The following is a 20,350-nucleotide window of genomic DNA, read 5'->3' as shown; positions in this document are numbered from 1 at the left end:
TACCAAACTGTGTTTAAAATAGCGTGTAAAGATGATAAGAGTCACTTTAAATTTTAAATGAGCTTAAACGGTTCCTATGTTCTTCCAATCACCAGCTTCAGAGAACTGACCAAACAGAAACATAGGGAGAGGAATAATCAACTACAGAATGGCCAGGTGAGCTTTTTACCAGAAGAGGAGCCCCTTGTGAGGGTCATGGGTTTGAACCTTCGCACTTGTGAGGACCACTCCTATGACAACCGGGAAAGGACACTCAATATCCTTGGCAGCAATGATGCAGAGTTTAAGGAGGAAGGAATGGGAGGAGAATATGCCAGTTCACCTACCTGGCACTCAGAGGAAGCTCGCTCAGTCACTCCATCCACAGTAGTGGTGCGAGAGAAGCTCAGAGCAGCTGATGAGCTCAGCCAGAAAGCCAACCGGGCCAAGAGAGAGAGCCGGCGGATGCGAGAGTTGGAGCAAGCCCAATTCAGTCTGGAGCTCCTCAAGGTCCGTTCGACGTGCGGTGGAAGCTCGCCCACCACCGAGGAAAGGCGCTGGTCTGTTGAACTGGTGCCCTCCATCACCCCCCCTCTGTGTTCACCACAGGGCACACCTGACAGTCAGAGTTCCAAAGGCAGCTTTGAACTCTTGAGTATTGAGGATGCTCCCAAAGCAACAGAGGAGGTGACTGACAGTGAGGACCTCTGCTCACCGATTGGCTCGCTGTCAGATCCAAGTATGGAAGCGCTCTCGATGAGCCCAAAGACAGAGCAACTCAACAGGGTGCCAGCTTCAGATGCTGAAAGCCATTTTCAACAACAAACAGAGCCTGCCATCTCCTGCGCACATCCGTCCAAACTCGAGAACTACCTCCCGACATTTTACATCCCTGCTAATGAAAGCAGCACTGTCATTCCTAGTCATCCAACTGGGAAACCTGTACAAGACGCCAAGATGACCAGCTCTCCGACTACCACCATTCAACCAACAAAAGAAAGGCAAGACTCAACGCGTAGGCCGGTGGTGGTGGTCATCAGCATGCAGAAGGAAACCCCACTGAGTGAAGAACTGAGCCATCTGGTCCATCCTTGTGTTGAGGTTTGTGACTTAATGAGAGGCAAGGGCATGTTCCAGCTGCGCTGTCTCATGTAACCGGTTTCCACTGTCATCCCGCAGGTTGATCAGGTTGCCTTGGAGAAGCTGGTGCGGCTGAACCAGGAGAAGGAGGAGAGGCAGCGTAATCAGAAAGAACAGAATGAGAAGGAGATGATGGAGCAGATAAGACAACAGAAAGAAGCGCTGGAGCGTCAGCGCCTTTTCTTTGCTCAGTATGAGAGGGAAATGTTCGAGAAACAGAGGGGAGAAGCTCTGCGGAAGATACAGCAGAGCCGGCAGAGTGAACAAGATGTTGGCGGACCCGCCACCTCTGGCAAACCACCTAGACCCAGATCTCTGCTGGTTGAGAGAACATCAGGGATAGTTCCTCATAGTAGATCCCAGTCAGAATCGTCGGACCCTTCGGTACATTCCCCACAAGGTGGGGGGGTGCCCCAGTTACTTCCTCCGCCGGCCTCTGCCCCCACAGCGAGGCGCAAGGAAGACAAACATGCTGCCGAGGGCTGGGCACCCAAACTCACTCTGCAGTCCAAAGACGGAGCAAGCAGAGTGAGGGCAGCGACCAAGAAAGTGCAACGTAGTCAGGGCTCCACAGTTAGTATGACAACCCAGCCGGGAAAAATCTTCTTCTCCCCCAAGGACAAAGTCACTTTTGCTAAGTAAGTATTAACATAATAAGCTACTTTAATTGGGTCAGTGCGGAGAGTTTTAAGCAGTGTTGCAGTTCTTAAATTGTTACTTTTTTTTTTTACATTTCATCCCAGAATCATTAGTATTACTCAGTATTTAACTGAAATATCTGAGTAATTATAGTGTGCCAGTAAGTGCTCCTATCAACATCATATAGCGGGGTTTCATATTTTTACCTTTCTTTTAAATTAAATTCAGAATTAACTTGAATACAATTATAATAATATAATCTAACATGTACAAATACATTGAAACATTGCATAAAACACCAAAAAGCTAAATTGTATTGATAGCTTTGTATTAAAGACAAACGGTAACTCATTTTGAGTTTACCAAAACAAAACAGTGATGCTTTACAAATACAAAAAACAACAAAAAACTGCGAGGGTAACATTTTGGAGAGACAGTAAAGAAAGCCCACACTGGCGACTGCCATGTCGCCATAATGAGGCGACACGAGGTCACGCGCATTATGACGTCACAAATATGCGACACTACCATAGGAGAGAAGAGAGGTTGAGGAGTTGGGCACAACTTGAGCCACAGCCACAACTGATGGACCAACGCGACAAGTCAATTATTATCAGCAGATTTCTTTATTATCTGGTTTTTGGTCGATAATTACGCTAATTATCGGCCACCGATATTATCATGCATCTCTACTTTTTGTGGCACATCTAATTCTACTTTTTAGTTGCTGTATTTTGTTGTTGTTGCATTTTCTTTAAAATACAAGCTGCACACTGTTTGGCTGTGTTTGACCTAATTTGACACACAAAATGCTTGTTAATTGCTAATCATTCTTTATCCTGAATAAAGAGAAAGTGAACGGTAAACTTTAAAAACCAGTTCTGAGATCATTCGAGCAAGAATTGCCCATGTTAGACTACTTTTTTTTCTCTTTTCTTTTTTTTGCGACACCCTGTTTTTTATCTTATCAGGCTTCTTGGGAAAGACAAACTAAATAAAAACTGAACATGTTCATCTTTGTAGGCAAGATTTTATACAACACCATTAACTTTGACACTATTGTGGCTGACAAATAATCCTCACATTTAGGGCGATTTACAGCACGTCTCCAAAGGAGTATGAAAAGAGACTGAAAGATGTATTTTTATTTTGCCCTATAAATCTGTACTTTACTGGCTGCAAATGGGATTTATGTCTTGTATTTCAAAACCAAATTGCTCCTGATAATGTAATTTACAGTAAAATGTTTTCTCAAACGCTCCCTCTCAAGCCAGAAAAGATAATGAATTGTAAAACCAGCCAACTTGTCTTTTACTTCCATGTATACAGTACTGTGGATTTATTTATATTTCATGTCTAAACTAATGTGTAATGCCTCTTTTATTGTTGTTTTTTTCTCCCTTCAATATTTTCACTTCAGATTCGACAGCGTAAATGACACCAAAGGGACGCCTCAAGCTGTCGCTACAGAGGGGCTTAGTTCTGTTTCCAGACTGCCTAAAGGAGCAAAAGCACGCGATGTAAGCAAAATTAGTGTTTACTTGTGTTTTTTTTTTTTTATAATTGTTGTTACATCTACATTTGTGCTTCATTGAATGAGTGATTGAATGAAAGAAGTGCATTATGGGTGGCCTATTTCTGGGTTGTGGCGAAACACAACTATAAGAAAAAAGGGTATGACAGCAACTGGGCTCTATCCTCTTGCTATTTCAACATGCTGTTATCACTTCCGGTGAACTCCAGGTGGGCAGAGTGGGGCACAAAAAGAAAGCCCGAATGTCACGGACTCGCTCCGACTTCCTCACCCGCGCCCCCGTCCTTTCTGTTGGGGGCGATTCAGATGAGGATGACTATGATGCCAGCAGCCCCCAACATTCCCCTCTACCCCTCTCCAAGCAGAGCTCCACGGAGGAAGTCCTCGGAGGCTCCTGTTTTAGTGACTCCGACATGGTAACGGGCCCCATCGATGCCATCGCCGGCCTCGGCTTCGTTCTTTACTTCTGCTTCTTTCCTCCTAACTCCCACAGCATAGAGAACTGACACTTCTTTATCCTGAGCTTCCACATGTGTTTTATTCAATTGACTCAGTCGAAGACACATTTTGAAATGCCCAAAAATATTTTGTATTGAAACACAAGCTGTCCTCGAGAAGAAGAAAACATCTGTTGTAAAATGAGTTTACTTTATGAATCAGAGGGTCAACTAAACTTCCCTTTCAAAGATATTTATCTACAGTAAATGTTAACTTCACAAGGAGGGGCGATTTCTCAAATGTGTTTTCCCAGACCTACTACTGCTACTAAACTTTAAGTGGGTTTACTAACATAACGTTACCTTTCTTTCTCTCACAGGTGTTTTTTCAGTTTTACTTTAATGTTTGTGATGTTTTGTGCAAAAATGTGCATGTCATTGTAGTTTAATTTTAGCTGTCTAACCATTGTCAAAGTGTAAAATTGGTGGTTCCAAATTTGAGTTATAGAGGAGTGGATTATAATTAGCTTCTGTTTGGGGGGGTGGTATTCGTTAGGCATGGCACAAGGCTATATAGATGTGTGACTGTACTGTAATGCTGCCATCTACTGGTGGGCTGTGATAGAGACCAATGTTTCAGGCAGAGTTTGCCTCAATTTTGTTTGGCCCAATACTTTTAAACGCTCTCACACACACATTGTTATTCCAGCCTGCAGGCTCAGAGGGGAAAAAAGATCTACACAAAGTTATGTCTTCAGGAGATCTGAGAAAAGTGGACTCTTTGCGCAAGAACTCGCAGGACGGAAGGTTTGTCGTTTCTCTGATCTTTATTACAAGTACCAAATGTAAATTACCTTAGTACATTTGGAACACAATTTCATGCATGGATCTCACAGTCTTGATCAATCTTTTAGCAGAGTCCGTGGGAAGATGCGTTTCTGGAGCAAGACCAAGCAAAGTGATAAGAAGACCTCCCGGGAGAAGCTGATTTGTGGGGCAGATTCACTGGATGGAGATTATGGAGACACGGGGACATTGCTGAGAGAAGGTCTTCAAGGTCAGTTGAATGTTTTGTTTTTCAATGGAACCGGAGGTGGTTGAGTGTGGACATCATGGAACCTCATCACACTTCCAGATTAAGAACTCTTACCACAATATCTCTGACATAGCTTGTGGTCCATTTAACAGGTGAAGAAAACCTGTCCCCTCGCTACAGTCCTGACCCGACATGGGATCGAGGGTTCAGAGACTTGAAAGAGAATAAGGAACCGTCTCCCAAGGTGAAGCGAAGGCGCAGTGTAAAGATCAGCAGTATGGCCGCAGAACCCATTCAGTGGCCAAGTGACAGCCTTCAGATCCTCACCTGCACTAATGACTACACAAGCATGAAGGACTTTCTCACGAAGAAGGTAAGGCCACACACACACATGGATTCTTGAAATGACTCAAGATGTGCATGGATTTCTTCATATATCTTGTTTTCCAATTTTGGTCTCTCCTGTCAGTTTCAGTGTGTATTGTGTCTTGAAGTAGCAAAGAACTAGAGCCCACCTGGCTAAATACTTGTGTGCTTCATGTTATTGTGGAACTGTATGCTGCATGAAATGCCTTTCATAAAATTCTATAGCTCTTTTTGTAAGGCCTCCAAATCAGTCACATTGTTGATTTTTTTTCTTCTTCAAATCCAATTTGTGTTATGTATGGAGACAAAATAAAATATTTTCTGCTGTCAGACAATTAGCGCTACGTTTAGTTGACCTGTGAAGTTTTGTTTTAGATCAGTGACTTGGACACAGAACACAGCAAAAAGGACACCATGGTGGACGTTGTATTCAAAAAAGCATTGAAGGAATTTCGTTTGAATATCTTCAACTCCTATTCCACAGCTTTGGCGGTATGGAATCTTACTGGAATTACAGACAGTTTACACAGTACTGTTTGATTGACAATTGTTTCCACTGTAACATGATAAAATCTCTGCTTCTCTTCCACCAGATGGACGATGGTAAGAGCATCCGCTACAAAGACCTCTATGCTCTGTTTGAGCAAATCCTGGAAAAGACAATGCGGCAGGAGCAGAGGGACTGGAGAGAGTCTCCTGTCACGGTTTGGGTGAACACCTTTAAAGTCTTCCTGGATGAGTTCATGACTGAGTATAAACCTCTGGAGAGCACACAAACTAAGGTAACACCATCACAAACCTTTCAAGGTTATTCACAGTGATTTTAAGATGAAACTATTATCTGTTTGTAGCGGTGTGGATCGAATGTGAAAGAAGCATGTTCATGTTTCTGATGTGTGTGTTTGTTTTACAGCAACCGAAACCTGAGCGCAAAAAACGGAGGAAGAAAGATGCAGACATTGTAGGTTTCTTCGGCGACATCATCATTGCATAGTTATTTTTAAATGAAAAAGAAGATTGCTTGCCTTTACATTCTGTTTACTACACCGTGTTGAGTTATTCAAGTGTATACACCAGCCAGTCACAATGATAATACAGTATAAGCATGCTATCAAATATTCTGCCTTTGCAAATGAATAATGTCACACACTTTGGTTGTTCTTTATGGGAGTTGTAGTTTGCAGAGATGGAGAACTGTACTGCATCATAATGAGAGCTGCAACTAATATTTGTGTTAACCTCAGTTTCATGAGTGTAAAAAAACAACAACAACTTAGCAACAGCTCTCAGTATTATGCTGTTACTAATATTTTGTGTTTAAACTTTCATGCTACTGCACACCAATGCAAACACAGTTGTAGACAGATTGCATAATTATAACATAATACTTTAAAGATCCGTCCTTGTGTCATTTGGATGTTATATTGTGCAACTGGTCATAATATTAGGGCTTGTTGGTGTTCTGTATATAATGTACAAGTGTGAAGACACCTTACATTATTCTTACCCGATTTTAGTCTGTGGGGATTTTTGTAAATGTATCCAGAATTATAAGGCCAACGGGGGGCTCACTATAAAACACTGTTGTAACTTGTTTGTCTAGTATTGGGAACAGAAACGGGCGTTCTATTCCCCAAAATGTATTTTATGCTGAAGATTTAAGATTCATGGCAAACTGATTGAATAATTAATTATATGATTAATTGAGAGGTGTTTTCTAGTACTTTTGCCCCAAACAATGATATATACTGTTCTTGTGCAGTTTAACATTTAAAGATTTGCTCTACTCCCATACACAGGTTGAGGAGCATAATGGCCACATCTTCAAATCCACCCAATATAGCATCCCCACATACTGTGAATACTGCTCATCACTCATCTGGATGATGGATCGTGCCTGTGTTTGCAAACGTGAGTATGCGAACGCAGTCAAAATTAGATTTTTTTAAATGATTCATTTGTGAAAATAGTTGAAATGCTCGTTCATAAAACTACATGATTTCTGAAAACAAAAAGAGACCAAACATTTAATCTCACTGAAGAACTTTATGAACAATTCTACTAGTTTTGTATGTTTGCCAGAAGGAAAGTCCATTTCTTGCTCTAAAAAACACTTAACTGCTGACAGGGTTGTGGTCATGTGATAAGACCACACAATAGATCACTTATGACCTAAAATAACACTTCCTGTAAGTAGATATTATTTGATTAGTGTTAGATAACGCTTTTATGCATTGATTCATGCAGCGACCATTATGACCTTTTGCTTCTTAAAGACTTCCTCATGATCTCGCGCAAGCATGCACCATATAATGCACATATACAATGTCTGAGTGAGCCTGGCCTTTGAAAGTCACATCCCGTCCTCACTCCCTCCTGTGTCCTAATCAGATTGTCTTCAACTGGACTCATGGGGTCTGTGACTCCAGACATTTCTTCTTACAATTTGTCCTTTCTTCGCTCAGTATATTCTCCTCATGCCTGCCAATGCTGCTCTGCCGTTTTCATCTCATCCTTTTTTGTCTTTGACTGGACTTGCTGAAAGATGAGGAGGCACTGCTTTTGTGTGGATAATGGAAATAATGTGTTTGACTTTTCTGGCTGTGTTTACCCAGTGTGCCGTTACGCCTGCCACAGAAAGTGCTGCCAAAAGACCACCACCAAATGCAGTAAGAAGGTGAGACAGCCACAAAAAGTCTAATGACTTGAATTGTGTTATTGGAGCCTATGTGCAGCTATGTATGCATTAACACTGTACACTAATAGAAAAAAATAGTTTTTGACTACAGTATTACCAAGCTGGCAATGTGCCATGTTTTTTTTTTTTTAATGATGTGTCTGCTTATGTAATTGAGTAATATTTCTGTCTCTTTGAGCAGTTTGACCCAGAGCTTTCCCCCAAACAATTTGGTGTGGAGGTGTCACGCCTGACAAATGATGAGCGAACGGTGCCCCTTGTGGTGGAGAAGCTTATCAACTACATCGAGATGCACGGCCTCTACACTGAGGGAATCTATCGGAAATCGGGCTCCACCAATAAAATTAGAGAACTGAAACAGGGACTTGACACAGGTAAATTTTTGTGACCAGTTACACGCGTTGAAAAATAGATGTTGAAACCAAAGATTTTGAAGATGGCTCCTTATTCACATCTAACTTTGTTTTGTTTTTCTGTGCTGTCTGCGTGTTGCCACAGATGTGGAGAGTATGAATCTGGACGACTACAACATCCATGTGATTGCTAGTGTGTTCAAGCAGTGGTTGCGAGACCTGCCGAGTCCTCTGATGACGTTTGAGCTGTATAAGGAGTTTATACGTGCTATTGGTAAGTCATCAGCTTGTATGTGTTAAAGGGCAAGTCAACCCCCCCATAATTTTTTTTACAATAATATGTTCTATGCAGCACCAATGGTCTAAATAAGTTTAATATTACGTTAGTAGAATATGAGTTAAGCAGCAAAATCCAGCCGTTTAAAAAAAATTCTATATATATCCAACTCAGGGGGTGGCCATTTTCCCACTTGCTGTCGACTAAAGATGACATAAATTTTGCTCAGGGCTCAGGCAACAACCAATCACAGCTCACCTGTTTTCAGAACCTGAAAACATCTGTTTTCTGATGCTGAGCCGTGATTGGTTGTTACCTGAGACCTGAGCAACATTGATGTCATCTTCATTCGACAGCAAATGGCAAGATGGCCGCCTCCTAAAACGGCTGGATTTTGCTTCATAACTCTTATTCCACAAATCTAATCAGAATGTCATGTTTAGACAAGTGAGGTCACATATAACATACTATTGTCGAGAAATGTTTAAGGTTGACTTCCACTTTAAAATGTCTCCTGCTGCACTTTTTGTGAGTGCCTAAAAATAAACACGTTTGTCCTTTCTCAGGTTTGCAGGATCGAAAAGAAATGATAAGAGGGGTGTATTCAGTTGTTGACCAGCTAAGCAGAACTCACCTGAACACACTGGAACGGCTCATATTTCATCTTGTCAGGTAAATGCAAATGATTTCAGCATTTTAAAATGAGTTCTTGATGAAGTATTGAGATACGGAATTCATACCTTCAGGATTGCGTTGCAAGAGGAAACAAACCGTATGTCAGCGAATGCCTTGGCCATCGTTTTTGCTCCCTGTATTTTGCGCTGTCCAGACACTATTGATCCACTTCAGAGTGTCCAGGACATCGGCAAGACCACAGCGTAAGCAGCCTCTACCTCTTTAGTCATCTTTGTGGACATTTAATGTTTTTAGGCACACTGAGGTGTATTTTTATCTTTCTACAGGTGTGTGGAACTTGTCATTTGTGAACAGATGACAAAGTACAAAGTGCGACTGAAGGACATCAACACCCTGGAATTTGCGGAAAATAAGGCCAAATGCAGACTGACTTTCATCCGAAGATCAATGGTAAGATCAAACTGGGACTGTTGCGTCCTTCAGAAAAGGCTTAGTGACTCGTATGTTACTTTTGTTCTGTGCTTTCATCCTTTTCAGATGCTCCCTAACCTCTAAACAGTAACGTACACTAACAGCTGTTTCATTTTGTGCGAAAACGACGTGCAACAGTGCAAGTTGCAAGACCTTAATAAGCTCATTTCTTTGACAAACTTTCGAAGTCACCAAAATTGCTAATTCGTGTTGCTGTATGTATATTTTTGACGCAGCAGATTTGCTGACTTTTTCTGTTAACCCTGAATAGTCATGAAAGAACAAAAAATCATGAATCTTTTTTGTGACAAAGTATCCGTCAATTACTCTATCAGTTATAGAAAAGCCTGGAAGCTTGGGAGAGCTATGACATTATGTTCTTTACAAGTGTATGTAAACTTAACTGCGCACTGATTTCACGTTATTTTTGTCCTAGGTGATACAGTGTTAATGTGTGTACATTGTGATTATGAGACTTATATAGTAGCTGCCTTAAACTGATGTCATGTCAGTAAAACTATTTGTAACGTTCTCATTTCGTGTTCATGTCTATTTCACAGTCACATGCACCTAAAAAGGTAACGTATGTGTTGATCACTGGTGTATCTGTTGTCGCCAACTGTCTTGTGGCTTGTGGGTGTTGTTTTTGTGCTCTGCTGCATTTCCCATGGTTCCCATCCAAATCCTATGACTGCACTACATTCTGTAATACACAATAACTAAGTTCTAATGCATGAAAAGGGTCTGGAATTACATTGAAGGGCAATATGAGCTTCGTGGGGGTCTCTCCAAATGTAGGAGTAAATTATGCAATTATGTTGTCCAAGTATTGCATTTATGTGACGTCAGCATTAATAATACTCGTGCATCTCAGTGGGAGTAACATGAAACGCATTTTAGAACATAAGCTCCTGTACTTTGATGATTATGGCTTCGAGCTGATGAAACCCCAAATTCACCAGGTCAAGAAAAGTTATTTATTATTATTGCATTAGCTAGATAGGAAATTGTTGTCTTAATTAAATCTACATAATAATTCAGAAGTGAAATATGAGTTTCAAATATTGAAATAAAATGATCTCTACGATATTCTAATTTATTGCTATGCACCTGACCTGTACATTTTCCATGAAAGACAACCCTATATTTTTTTTATGTAAATGGTCCCCCACAGATTGATGAATTTACCTTCTTTATGGGAGCTACGGTGCACTTCCTGGGATCTCCCATTGGCTCCCACATAACTTGAACCCTGCTCTCATCCCATTATTTTCTTTTTCCAGGGAAAGGGTCCCTTTCAGCGTCTAAGCTTCCATTCGCCTTCGCCTCCCGTGAGCCCGCGACTTAAGTCTTTAACTGACGTCGTAAAAGAAGAGAGCGAGGGAGACGAGAGAGACGAGTCTTTGGTCGAAATCTCCGAGCATCAGCACGCAGCGATGGAGCAGGAGGAGAGAGTGCTGACGGAGCAAATTGAGAGCCTGCAAAAAGAGAAGTAAATGCTGTCACTGCACATAATTGCCAAGTAGCTAATGATGCGTGCTCAGCTCACATGCTAATGTGAATTCCTGCAACTACAGAGAGGAGCTGACTTTCGAGATGCTGACTCTGGAGCCACGAGCATCGGATGATGAGACTCTGGAGTCAGAGGCCTCTATCGGTACAGCGGACAGCTCTGAAAACCTCAATGTGGACTCTGAAGTCATTTCTGAGTTTTCTGGTATGCCGCTGTATAGAAACTGAAAATACAGCTCTACATGTGTCATCAAGAAATCCTGTCCTGTAAAGATGACAATGTAATTGTCCATGTCTTTCAGATAGAGGTTCCGTTTTGACTTCCCCTTGGTCTCGGAGGTCTGATGGAAAAAGCCCCCGACATCGCACTATGAGACGGCAACCCGACTCACTGGATTCAGTGGATTCTTCCTCCAGTGTTTCCCCTTACTCCTCCTCGTCCCACTTCCAGTCGTCGCCTTCCCCCATCTCTAATACCAGCCGTGGCTTTCGATTCCACTCCACTTCTAAGTCTCCCTCTTCAAGCTCCGGTGCATCACATGCCCAGAATGCACCTCAAGCTTCCCGCTTTGACAGTTTAAGCTGTAGTCCTACAGCAGAGCTGGATAGCGTGTTTGATGAAAGACCACAGTTTACCAGCCGTGGCACCTTCAACCCAGAGAAAGGCAAACAGAAACTTAGGGGGGGCAAACATTTATCCCAGAGGCATACCAGAGAAAGTGGCGGTCACAGCAGGGAGCCACCCGACCTACAGCAGCAGCTGGTGTTGTACGGCAGTAATGAATTCATGGTATGAAGGACCCAATGATGACACACTCTGGAAGTACGCTTACTTAGCCTTTAAAACATGTTCAAGAATTGTACCCAAGTGCCGTGTATAGTTTTCCCACCACCATGTGGGGGCCATTGTAGAGCTACAAGACGGCCAGCGGGAAGGAGCTCCACTTCTGCGGCCAAAGCAGCCACCCAAGCTTCTCACAGTGCCTTGGCAGCTCCACACTCGGCACCAAGAGGAGACGCGCTGGTCTGGAGGACAGCAAAGGGAATGTTTGGATATGTCAGACCACAGCTTCAGTCAATAGTCCCAGGCTGGAAATGCTGAAGCATTGTCCTACAAAAAGAAAACATGAAATCTGGGATAGCGGATGTTGCATTGAACCGAAATCTCACAATTATTAGCTGCTCTATGAGTTTACAGTTCATATCAATCAATGTATACAGTGGTTGTTTGATTACAAAATGTATTTTTCCCTTGTATTTAATGAATTTTAATGTCACACAAATTCTTATTAGCCTATACAGACATAAATACTGTACAAAGCCGGAACACCAGCTTATGCTGGGTAGTCAGTCAAATATTTATCTTCTCTTTTTTTTATATATATATATATATATATATATATATATATAGCTATTTTGGTCAGAACTTACAGAATGGGGCAATGGAGGCTGTATATGTGTGTTCATGTGCCAAGCGCTCATGAGAGACTACTTAAATGCTACTTTTCCACGCTACAAGGGAGATAACCACCATCAAAGGGACCAAGTTAGCTGGTGTGTAATTCTTGCACGCTGCGAACAATGTCAGATGTGTATAGAATCCTTGCATTAACTATTTAACAGCCATACAACTGTAATGTACAGTGTAGTGAAAAAAAATGCCATCTATTGTGATACCCCAGTATCAAACCCTCACTGACTGTTTGCTCAATAGCAACCAAAAATAATATAAACCCACCATGTTGTCTGTCTTGCTTCGTGTTTTCTGTCATCTAGCCTAAGAGTGCCACTTTGTTTCAAGAAAGTGTTACGTCGGAAAAGATCAAGGTCTTCATGGCCTCTACGATGAATGATTAATAGTCATAAGGTTTAAATGTGCCATTGTGCTTTGTGTCCAAAAAGGACTGATTTTTTTTAACCTTGGATTTTTTTTTTTATCAAGCCTTGTCAAATTCTGTATCTGAAGGATTTCTCTTCCTCAGTGTAATTTGAGTTTAATTATTTATATAAGTATGTTTCATTTCTAACAGACATGCTCATGGAGCGGCATGGCTCAGTGCTAGAGTGGTTGTCTCCCAACCGTGAGGTTGTGGTTTCGATCCTCAACCCATGTCGAAGTGTCTTTGAGCAAGACACCGATTTGCTCCCAGTGGATCTGGCAGCAGCCCACCATTGCTGTATGAATGTGTGTGAATGGGTGAATGTGAGGCATTGTATAGCGCTTTGGAAACCATATAGTGTAGATACAGCATTAATAGCAGTCCATTTACCCTATTCAGGTATAATAATGAATAATGTCTTGCTGTTAGTACAAATTGTAGTTTTGGAGCGGTATCAAGGCTACAGAATCAATATTTTTGTAAATGTTGATTTCAAAAAAATAATTGAAAAGTGACATATTAAAAGGTTGCTACACCATCAAAGCCATGCTGGTTTATTACGTGATACACCAAGACGTTTTCGGATTTTTTTTTTATTTTTTATTTTTTTATCCAAACACAAATTGAGCGTGAATCCGTGTAGGTATGTGACTAGTGTTTAAAACGTGTTTGCCTCGCAGTAAAAGGAATTTCATGAGATAACTTCTTTCCCCGTCTGGCGTAAAATCGATGAAAAGTGACGTGTCCAGCCAACTGTGACGCGTTTACCTGTCGATTGACGCATGCGCAGAACGTCGCAGCGGCGCCATCAAGAGCAGGGTACAACAAGGTGCCTGCCTTGTTTATCGAGAAGGAAAACCCAACGCCACAATGTCGGAATATGACACCAACCCGTTCGCCGATCCCGTGGACGTAAATCCCTTCCAGGTGAGGCTTTGTTTTGCTCCTTTTTAAACAGAGAAACGACTTCTATCCATAGTTTGGGCTTTTGGACATACTGGCTAACGAAACCAGTTTGGTCAGTTGTTGGGTATGGCTTCAACATTTCCGACCCGAACAAGCGTCACTTTAAATAAATATAAATATGAAATGTTGTCCAAATATTAGCTGTTTGTAAAGAAAAGACTGAAACCGGTTTCAAATAGATACGAGGTTGTATAACCTGAACAGTCGCAACAGGTGCCTGCTGGTATTCAGCCAATAGTCTGGCTCCACATCGCCATTTATAAACCAATTTAAAACTCCATTTCTGAAATAAATCATCTACTGCGTTAGGAACTTGGTTACACTTTGAGGGCTTGGATTAATAGAATGGGCCCTTTCGTGTGTTTGGCCTGTAACCTGTAATGCTAAGGAAAGGTGTTTGTTTAACCTCTTAACAAAGACTGAAAGGCTCCAGAGCCATGGGTTTGCTTAATAGTTAAGGAAATAAATGACCTGAAATGTTTTTTTCCTGAACTGTCTGAACCTGCAGTATTGCTCCACTTAAAATGTAGTCTTGAGCATTCATTGTTCCCCTTTTCAGGAATAAGTAATAACCAGTGATAATATGAATACTATGCTAACTTCTTTTCTAGGATGCTTCTGTCACTCGAGCCACCAAAGGAGCCATTGATAATATTCAGGAATACAATCCATTCTCCTTAACTGAAATGGTGAGTTGAATTGGTGAGCCGTTTTTTTTTAATAATGTTGCAATTATTTCAATCTTTAATAACCTGCGTTCCATGGTGTTCCACAGAAAGACAGGAGTGACACGACCATCCCCATCTCAGCTGTGTCATCTCAGCCCGCCATACTGCAAACTTCTGTGGAGCAGAGTCCACAAGTGAGACGATTATTATTATTATTATTATTTTGTACACCTGTGGGTTGCTGTCCTGTCACTTTCAATGTCAAATCTCAAGTTGAGGTCATCACAGTCATCTGACTGGAAACAAATAGATGTTCATCCATCCATTTTTTTCCGAGCACTTAATGTCCTCATTAGGATCATGCATGAGCTCAAGATGATCCCGTCTAACTTGGACCTAAATACTAATATATGGTCTTAATGATACCTCTTTGGTGTCCGTCGCAAGGCTGCTTTAAGGAAATGGCTGCATATAACCCAACAACTTCCCTGTCGCCCAACAGGCATCTGCTGCGACAACTGCGGGTCAAGCTAATCTGATCAAGCAGCAAGAAGAGCTGGAGAGGAAAGCAGCAGAGTTGGACAGAAAAGAGCAGGAGCTGCAGAACAGGACACCCCAGAACTCGGGCGGTAAGTCACTGCACTTTGTTGAATGAGTGTAAGTTCTGCGGTGAAGCGCAACTTTTGTCATTTTTCACCACCAGTCACCGAGAACAACTGGCCGCCCCTGCCCAACTTCTTTCCTGTGAAGCCATGCTTTTACCAAGACTTTGAGACAGACATCCCGGAGGAATATCGCTGGATCTGCAAAAGAATGTACTACCTGTGGATGTGTAAGTGTCCTGCGTCCCACCACATGATATCCATCAGTACTGCAGAGCACGCCCACTGGCCTTTTACTCAATTTTGCCATTGATCTTGACTCACAATATAGAGTGATCATAGAGCGCATGTTTCCCTCCATCCCACCGTCCAATGATTTTCATTGGCCGCCTTTAGCTGTGATCAATGCAAACGGAGGTATTTACATGCAGTTGACAGATATTGTCTTAATTTGCAATATTGATACAAGGGCTGCACAATATATGGATATTGCAAGGCCATGCAAAAGGTTTCCTAATGGAATTTTATGCTTTTATCAGTCGGACGCAAAATGGAAAAAATGCAACTCTTTCGTTAGATAATCATTTCATAAATGTCATTTATTTAGGTACATGTTAAATATTGCCCAAATATTAATATTGCTATATTCAACAATGTTTTTTTCTAATATCGTGCAGCCCTAATTGATACATAATAACAATAAATTGCCCAGCCCTAAGATAACCATCGATCGACACATGCAACTTGCATCTGGCTGCTCGAAATATCAATCATGTACACAATGTAACAGTATATCGAATATTTGCAGATTTTATTTGAAACCTATCTTCCAATATTTGCTGAATAGTTCCGCTATTTGTTGTTTTTGTGCTAAAGCAATTAAAGTACTACTTTGGCGCTATCTTTGTTTTTGTTTTTAGGTTCATTCATTGATCATGTTTTTTTCCCCCATCTTTGTTTGAGATGTGCTGATTTTTTGGCAGTCCCTGAATGCACCCTGTGCACATTCAAAAGTGAAACTTCAAGTTTTTGTTTCTCTCGCCCTTCATATTTGTCTGAATTCCCTAACATTTGTAGTGTATGTGTGGTAATGTCAGAATGACTTCATTGCCTGTGACAGTGTAACTTATTATGCAGTGGTTGACCTTTAAGAATGTTACACCGGACAGATTACTTTGGCTTTTGGAGGCTCCGCTGTCGATACAAAATGAGTCTTGTCAATTCAAAAAAAACATGTTGAATTCATTTTCAACCTCTTTTCGTTTTACAGGTAGGCCTTATAATGTAGGAAGTGATTGCATATTTAAATGTATTACTATTTCTTTGGTAATCAACAAAGCAATTAGTAGTAAATCCCGATTAGACACATGATAGTGCGTTTGTTTCGATTCTAACCTTTCGCTGTTCATGTATGTCACTGATGGCCTGGCGTGTGTGCATGCGCAGTCCACAGTGTCACGCTGTTCCTCAACGTGTTGGCCTGCCTGGCCTACTTCACGGCGGGCTCTCAGTACGGCGTGGATTTTGGTCTGTCCATCCTCTGGTTCCTCCTCTTCACTCCCGTCTCCTTCGTCTGCTGGTATCGACCCGTGTACAGAGCCTTCAGGTACATTCTGCTTACTTTGTTGCTGTTTTTGTGCTCGTGGACCAAATGGTTGATTAACTCATTCACTGCCATTGACGGCTATAGACGTCAAAAATTCATTTTAACGATTTCTATTAGTTTAAATTGTTTTCCCACTTTTGTTAACAAGAGTATGAAAACCTAGATTTTTTTTTATTGTACTAGAACAGATATAAAATCTGTTATTAATCGTGAGTTAACTAGTAAAGTCATGCGATTAATTACGATTAAAAATTGTAATCGCCTGATGCCCCTCATTTTTCATAATCTTTTCCTTATATATAAGAAAAAAGACTTAAAAATAAAAACATATTTAAAAAAAGAAAAGAAAAAGAAAATATTATTAAAAATTAGGGGCATCAGGCTATTAAAATTTGTAAACATAATTAATTGTATGACTTTACTAGTTAACTCACGATTAATCACAAATTTAATATCTGTTCTAAATGTAAAAAAAAATATCTAGGTTTTCATACCCTTGTTAACAAAAATGGAAAAATATGTTAAACTAATAAGAAATAGTTCAAAAGAATTTTTTACATCTATAGCTGTCAATGGCAGTGAATGAGTTAAGATTTTTCTGCTTTGTTTCTTGACCGTGGGAGTAATCATCAATTCATCTCATGTGTCAAAGTTTGAGCTGTAACTCCCATTGGCGATTCAATTCCTTCCTTGTGTTGTTTCCGTTTTTTTCTTTCTAGGTCTGACAGCTCCTTCAGCTTCTTTTTCTTCTTCTTCGTCTTTTTCTTCCAAGTGGCCGTGTACATCATCCAGACGGTGGGGATCCCCAGGTGGGGCAACAGGTCAGTGGTACCCTGCATGTGGAGTCCTTGGGGGTGTGGCATGCGACCGTGACACGGCCGCAGTCGTGTTTTCTTGTGTGTGTTTGTGGTATCGTGGCCTCTACTTTTAGCTTCTCTTTTGCGTCTCTTTGACAGCTCGCTGTTGTCCTATTTAAGGGCTTCTATACTTTGTAAGTGTGTGCTTCTTTTCTCTTTGCATTTCCTCTGGAGTCTCTTCAATAAGACCCTTTTATTTTTTTTGCCGTTAATCACTGGTGAAGCTTCAGCTGTGTACTCTTTCTTACACTGCTTTTGTACATGATGCGTTTATATGTGTGTATTGTTGACAGTGGCTGGATTGCGTCCATCAGCATGATCAACACAAACTTGGCTGTAGCCGTGGTCATGATGGTGGTGGCCGGCTTTTTCACTGTCAACGCGGTCCTGGCCGTCTTCCTGCTAAAAATGGTATTTCAAATGAAGGCTTTTAGTTAACCAAAACAATGTTACTATCCGTGTCATTCATTTGGTTAGAGTTGATTGTGAAATTGCTGTTAAACTCGCGTCTCCACCATCCATAAAGGTCCACTCCAAATACAGACGTACAGGAGCCAGCTTCACCAAGGCTCAGCAGGAGTTCTCCAGAGGCGTCATAACCAACAGAACCTTCCAGTCTGCTGCTACGTCGGCTGCTACGTCGGCTGCTCAGGGAGCCTTTGGCAGGAACTAAAGCGCTAAACCGTGCCCTTTTTCCATTTTCTCTTGCACAGGTCTTATCCATGGTGCGTGTATCATGAGTGTGGGTGGGGGAGGACTTGACCTTGACTTGACCGCATTCATGCTGCTACATGCTTGTGGTTTGTGTTAAACAAGTGTGGTGTAAAGGGAGCATGGCCGTATGCTGTGTGTATAAATCAAGCCATATAGGCCTCAAATGGTGTATGACTTGCATGTTTTGAAATGCACTCTGCAGGACGAGCCCTCATCTCTATAGTGCAGGGGTGCTCAAGTTCGGTCCTCGAGAGCCCATATCCAGCCTGTTTTCCATGTTTCCCTCCTGCAGCACAGCTGAATCGAATGATCAGCTAATCAGCAAGCTTTGCAGAAGCCTGATAACGATCCTGATCATGAATCAGGTGTGTTACTGGAGAGAAACATGGAAAACAGGCTGGATAGGGGCTCTCGAGGACCGAACTTGAGCACCCCTGCTATAGTGCAACATGAGGCTGTTACCAAATCAACAAAGCTTGAGTTGGAGGCAAGGAAGTAGGCAAATTTCATTACATCACCGCAAATGTTTGTATGCTGTTTTTGAGAGCCCAGTCAAGTGAGATTTAGATCCTGTCAAGTAGTATTCGATTATTGTTTTCGATGTGACTTTTTTTATGATGAAGGAACACATATTTGGTAGAGAGTAACATTGAAAGATGCATGATCGATGTGAAAATGTTTGTGGTCCAAACGTGAAAAACGATTGCTGAGGTCAATTATTTTCCGAGTCTCTACGTGCACAGCCTCAACAACTGTAAATCTAGGTGAAGGTTATTTGTTACTGCAGACCTCTTTTGTATGTTTTCTTGTGTATACTTTTGATGAGTGATGAAGGGTAGGGCATGAAGGAATGTCTTTGCTTGTTCAAATGAAGGGTGAAAATGTAATGTTCACAAGCCACCATTAAGTTGTCTTAAGCAGCTGATTGCTTTGTATACATTTTTATTTGTAAAGGATTTTACGCTTGTTTGGATCCTCAAAGGGCACCTGGCAGTTTTATTTATTTTTATGTTGGTGAGAGAATGTAGACCATCACCAAGGAAGTCGATTAATGAGCAAAAGAACACAATATGTATGTGTCCATTTTCTAGACACTGCTAATTGTATTACGCATGGCACCTATGGGAAACTCGACGTTGGTCAATTCAGTCGTTTTTAGCTTGTCTTTAATGATCTTGTTTAACATTCTACTCATTTTGTGTGCCTTTCCCCCCCTGCTTAGCTCATCATTTGTTTAAAATGTTAATTCTTAAGTCTGCTGTTTCCTGCTCTATTTTTAAGTCAGCTTTACAAATGTCGAATCTGTAGTTGGAGTCGATAACCACTTTCAAATTTGCAGGTAGTCTCAATCCAGGCTGAAGACGAGAAATATGAAGGATGCCCAAAAACAATTCATCTTTCCTTTGAAGACAAGTAGTTTGTGGGGAAAGAAAACTGACAAAAAAATGAATGTACCAGTAAGGGCCACAGAATGCATTTTAATTTGGCTGCAGTCCTCAAGTCACTATAAATGCAAACAGATTTTGATGCATGTCTGTGCCTTAAGCAAACCTACCTGTTACCTTCAATTTGTTTTATTTCATTGTGGTTGTATCACTTTTTGTCACTCTTTTGTCTTACTCAAGAAATTAATGGCTTGTTCTATGAGAAAAACGAATGTATATGTTGGTAAACCATCTTAATGTATATTTACATTTAGGGCTTCTGATGGGACATTTGATTCAATAAATCCCTCAATATTATGTTGTGTTGTTCATATCGACGTCATCCATCTTGTTAAAGGGGTACTTCATACTTGACTTATTAGCCATTTTAAAAAGCCATAAGAAGTTTAATATTTTGACTGGAATTTATTTGATAAATATTTTTTTTTCCATATACAATTAATACATTAAAAATCACATTTTGCCACATGGCAGGTGCTCAAGGAAGCAGGTAAAGACCAATCACTGCTAGTTTTGTGGGTTTGATCATGTGAC

The 20,350-nt window shown here is 41.1% G+C and overlaps 2 protein-coding genes across 7 annotated transcripts in view; both read left to right on the top strand.

Moving 5' to 3' along the window:
• myo9aa (myosin IXAa) overlaps positions 1–13,101 on the top strand; it is an 80,024-nt gene extending 66,923 nt beyond the window's left edge. For 4 of the 6 annotated variants that reach the window (XM_086070714.1, XM_086070717.1, XM_086070715.1 and 1 more), the window contains 21 exons: positions 96–1,080; positions 1,159–1,757; positions 3,179–3,278; positions 3,502–3,708; positions 4,439–4,536; positions 4,644–4,786; positions 4,918–5,138; positions 5,507–5,623; positions 5,725–5,913; positions 6,045–6,092; positions 6,931–7,042; positions 7,747–7,808; positions 8,011–8,203; positions 8,328–8,456; positions 9,026–9,131; positions 9,206–9,337; positions 9,422–9,545; positions 10,127–10,144; positions 10,850–11,058; positions 11,144–11,283; positions 11,381–13,101. In XM_086070714.1, coding sequence (XP_085926840.1) covers positions 96–1,080; positions 1,159–1,757; positions 3,179–3,278; positions 3,502–3,708; positions 4,439–4,536; positions 4,644–4,786; positions 4,918–5,138; positions 5,507–5,623; positions 5,725–5,913; positions 6,045–6,092; positions 6,931–7,042; positions 7,747–7,808; positions 8,011–8,203; positions 8,328–8,456; positions 9,026–9,131; positions 9,206–9,337; positions 9,422–9,545; positions 10,127–10,144; positions 10,850–11,058; positions 11,144–11,283; positions 11,381–11,874 — 4,426 coding nt within the window. In that variant the 3' untranslated portion in view covers positions 11,875–13,101. The remainder of the gene's footprint in view (positions 1–95; positions 1,081–1,158; positions 1,758–3,178; positions 3,279–3,501; positions 3,709–4,438; positions 4,537–4,643; positions 4,787–4,917; positions 5,139–5,506; positions 5,624–5,724; positions 5,914–6,044; positions 6,093–6,930; positions 7,043–7,746; positions 7,809–8,010; positions 8,204–8,327; positions 8,457–9,025; positions 9,132–9,205; positions 9,338–9,421; positions 9,546–10,126; positions 10,145–10,849; positions 11,059–11,143; positions 11,284–11,380) is intronic. The other 2 variants (XM_086070719.1, XM_086070718.1) reach the window with 2 other exon arrangements.
• Positions 13,102–13,633: 532 nt separating this feature from the next.
• On the top strand, positions 13,634–18,754 carry LOC147177447 (secretory carrier-associated membrane protein 2-like). The gene is made up of 9 exons (XM_086072012.1): positions 13,634–13,885; positions 14,536–14,613; positions 14,700–14,786; positions 15,095–15,221; positions 15,296–15,424; positions 16,641–16,800; positions 17,520–17,621; positions 17,951–18,068; positions 18,184–18,754. The coding sequence occupies exons 1-9, from the start codon at positions 13,829–13,831 to the stop codon at positions 18,328–18,330; spliced, it is 1,005 nt and encodes a 334-aa protein (XP_085928138.1). The 5' UTR covers positions 13,634–13,828; the 3' UTR covers positions 18,331–18,754.
• The last annotated feature ends 1,596 nt before the right edge of the window (positions 18,755–20,350 follow it).

This window comes from Leptonotus elevatus, chromosome 3, assembly GCF_054856555.1.
Source record: "Leptonotus elevatus isolate MCC_2025b chromosome 3, RoL_Lele_1.0, whole genome shotgun sequence".
Lineage (NCBI taxonomy): Eukaryota > Metazoa > Chordata > Actinopteri > Syngnathiformes > Syngnathidae > Leptonotus > Leptonotus elevatus.
This window is presented reverse-complemented; position numbering and strand designations above follow the sequence as displayed.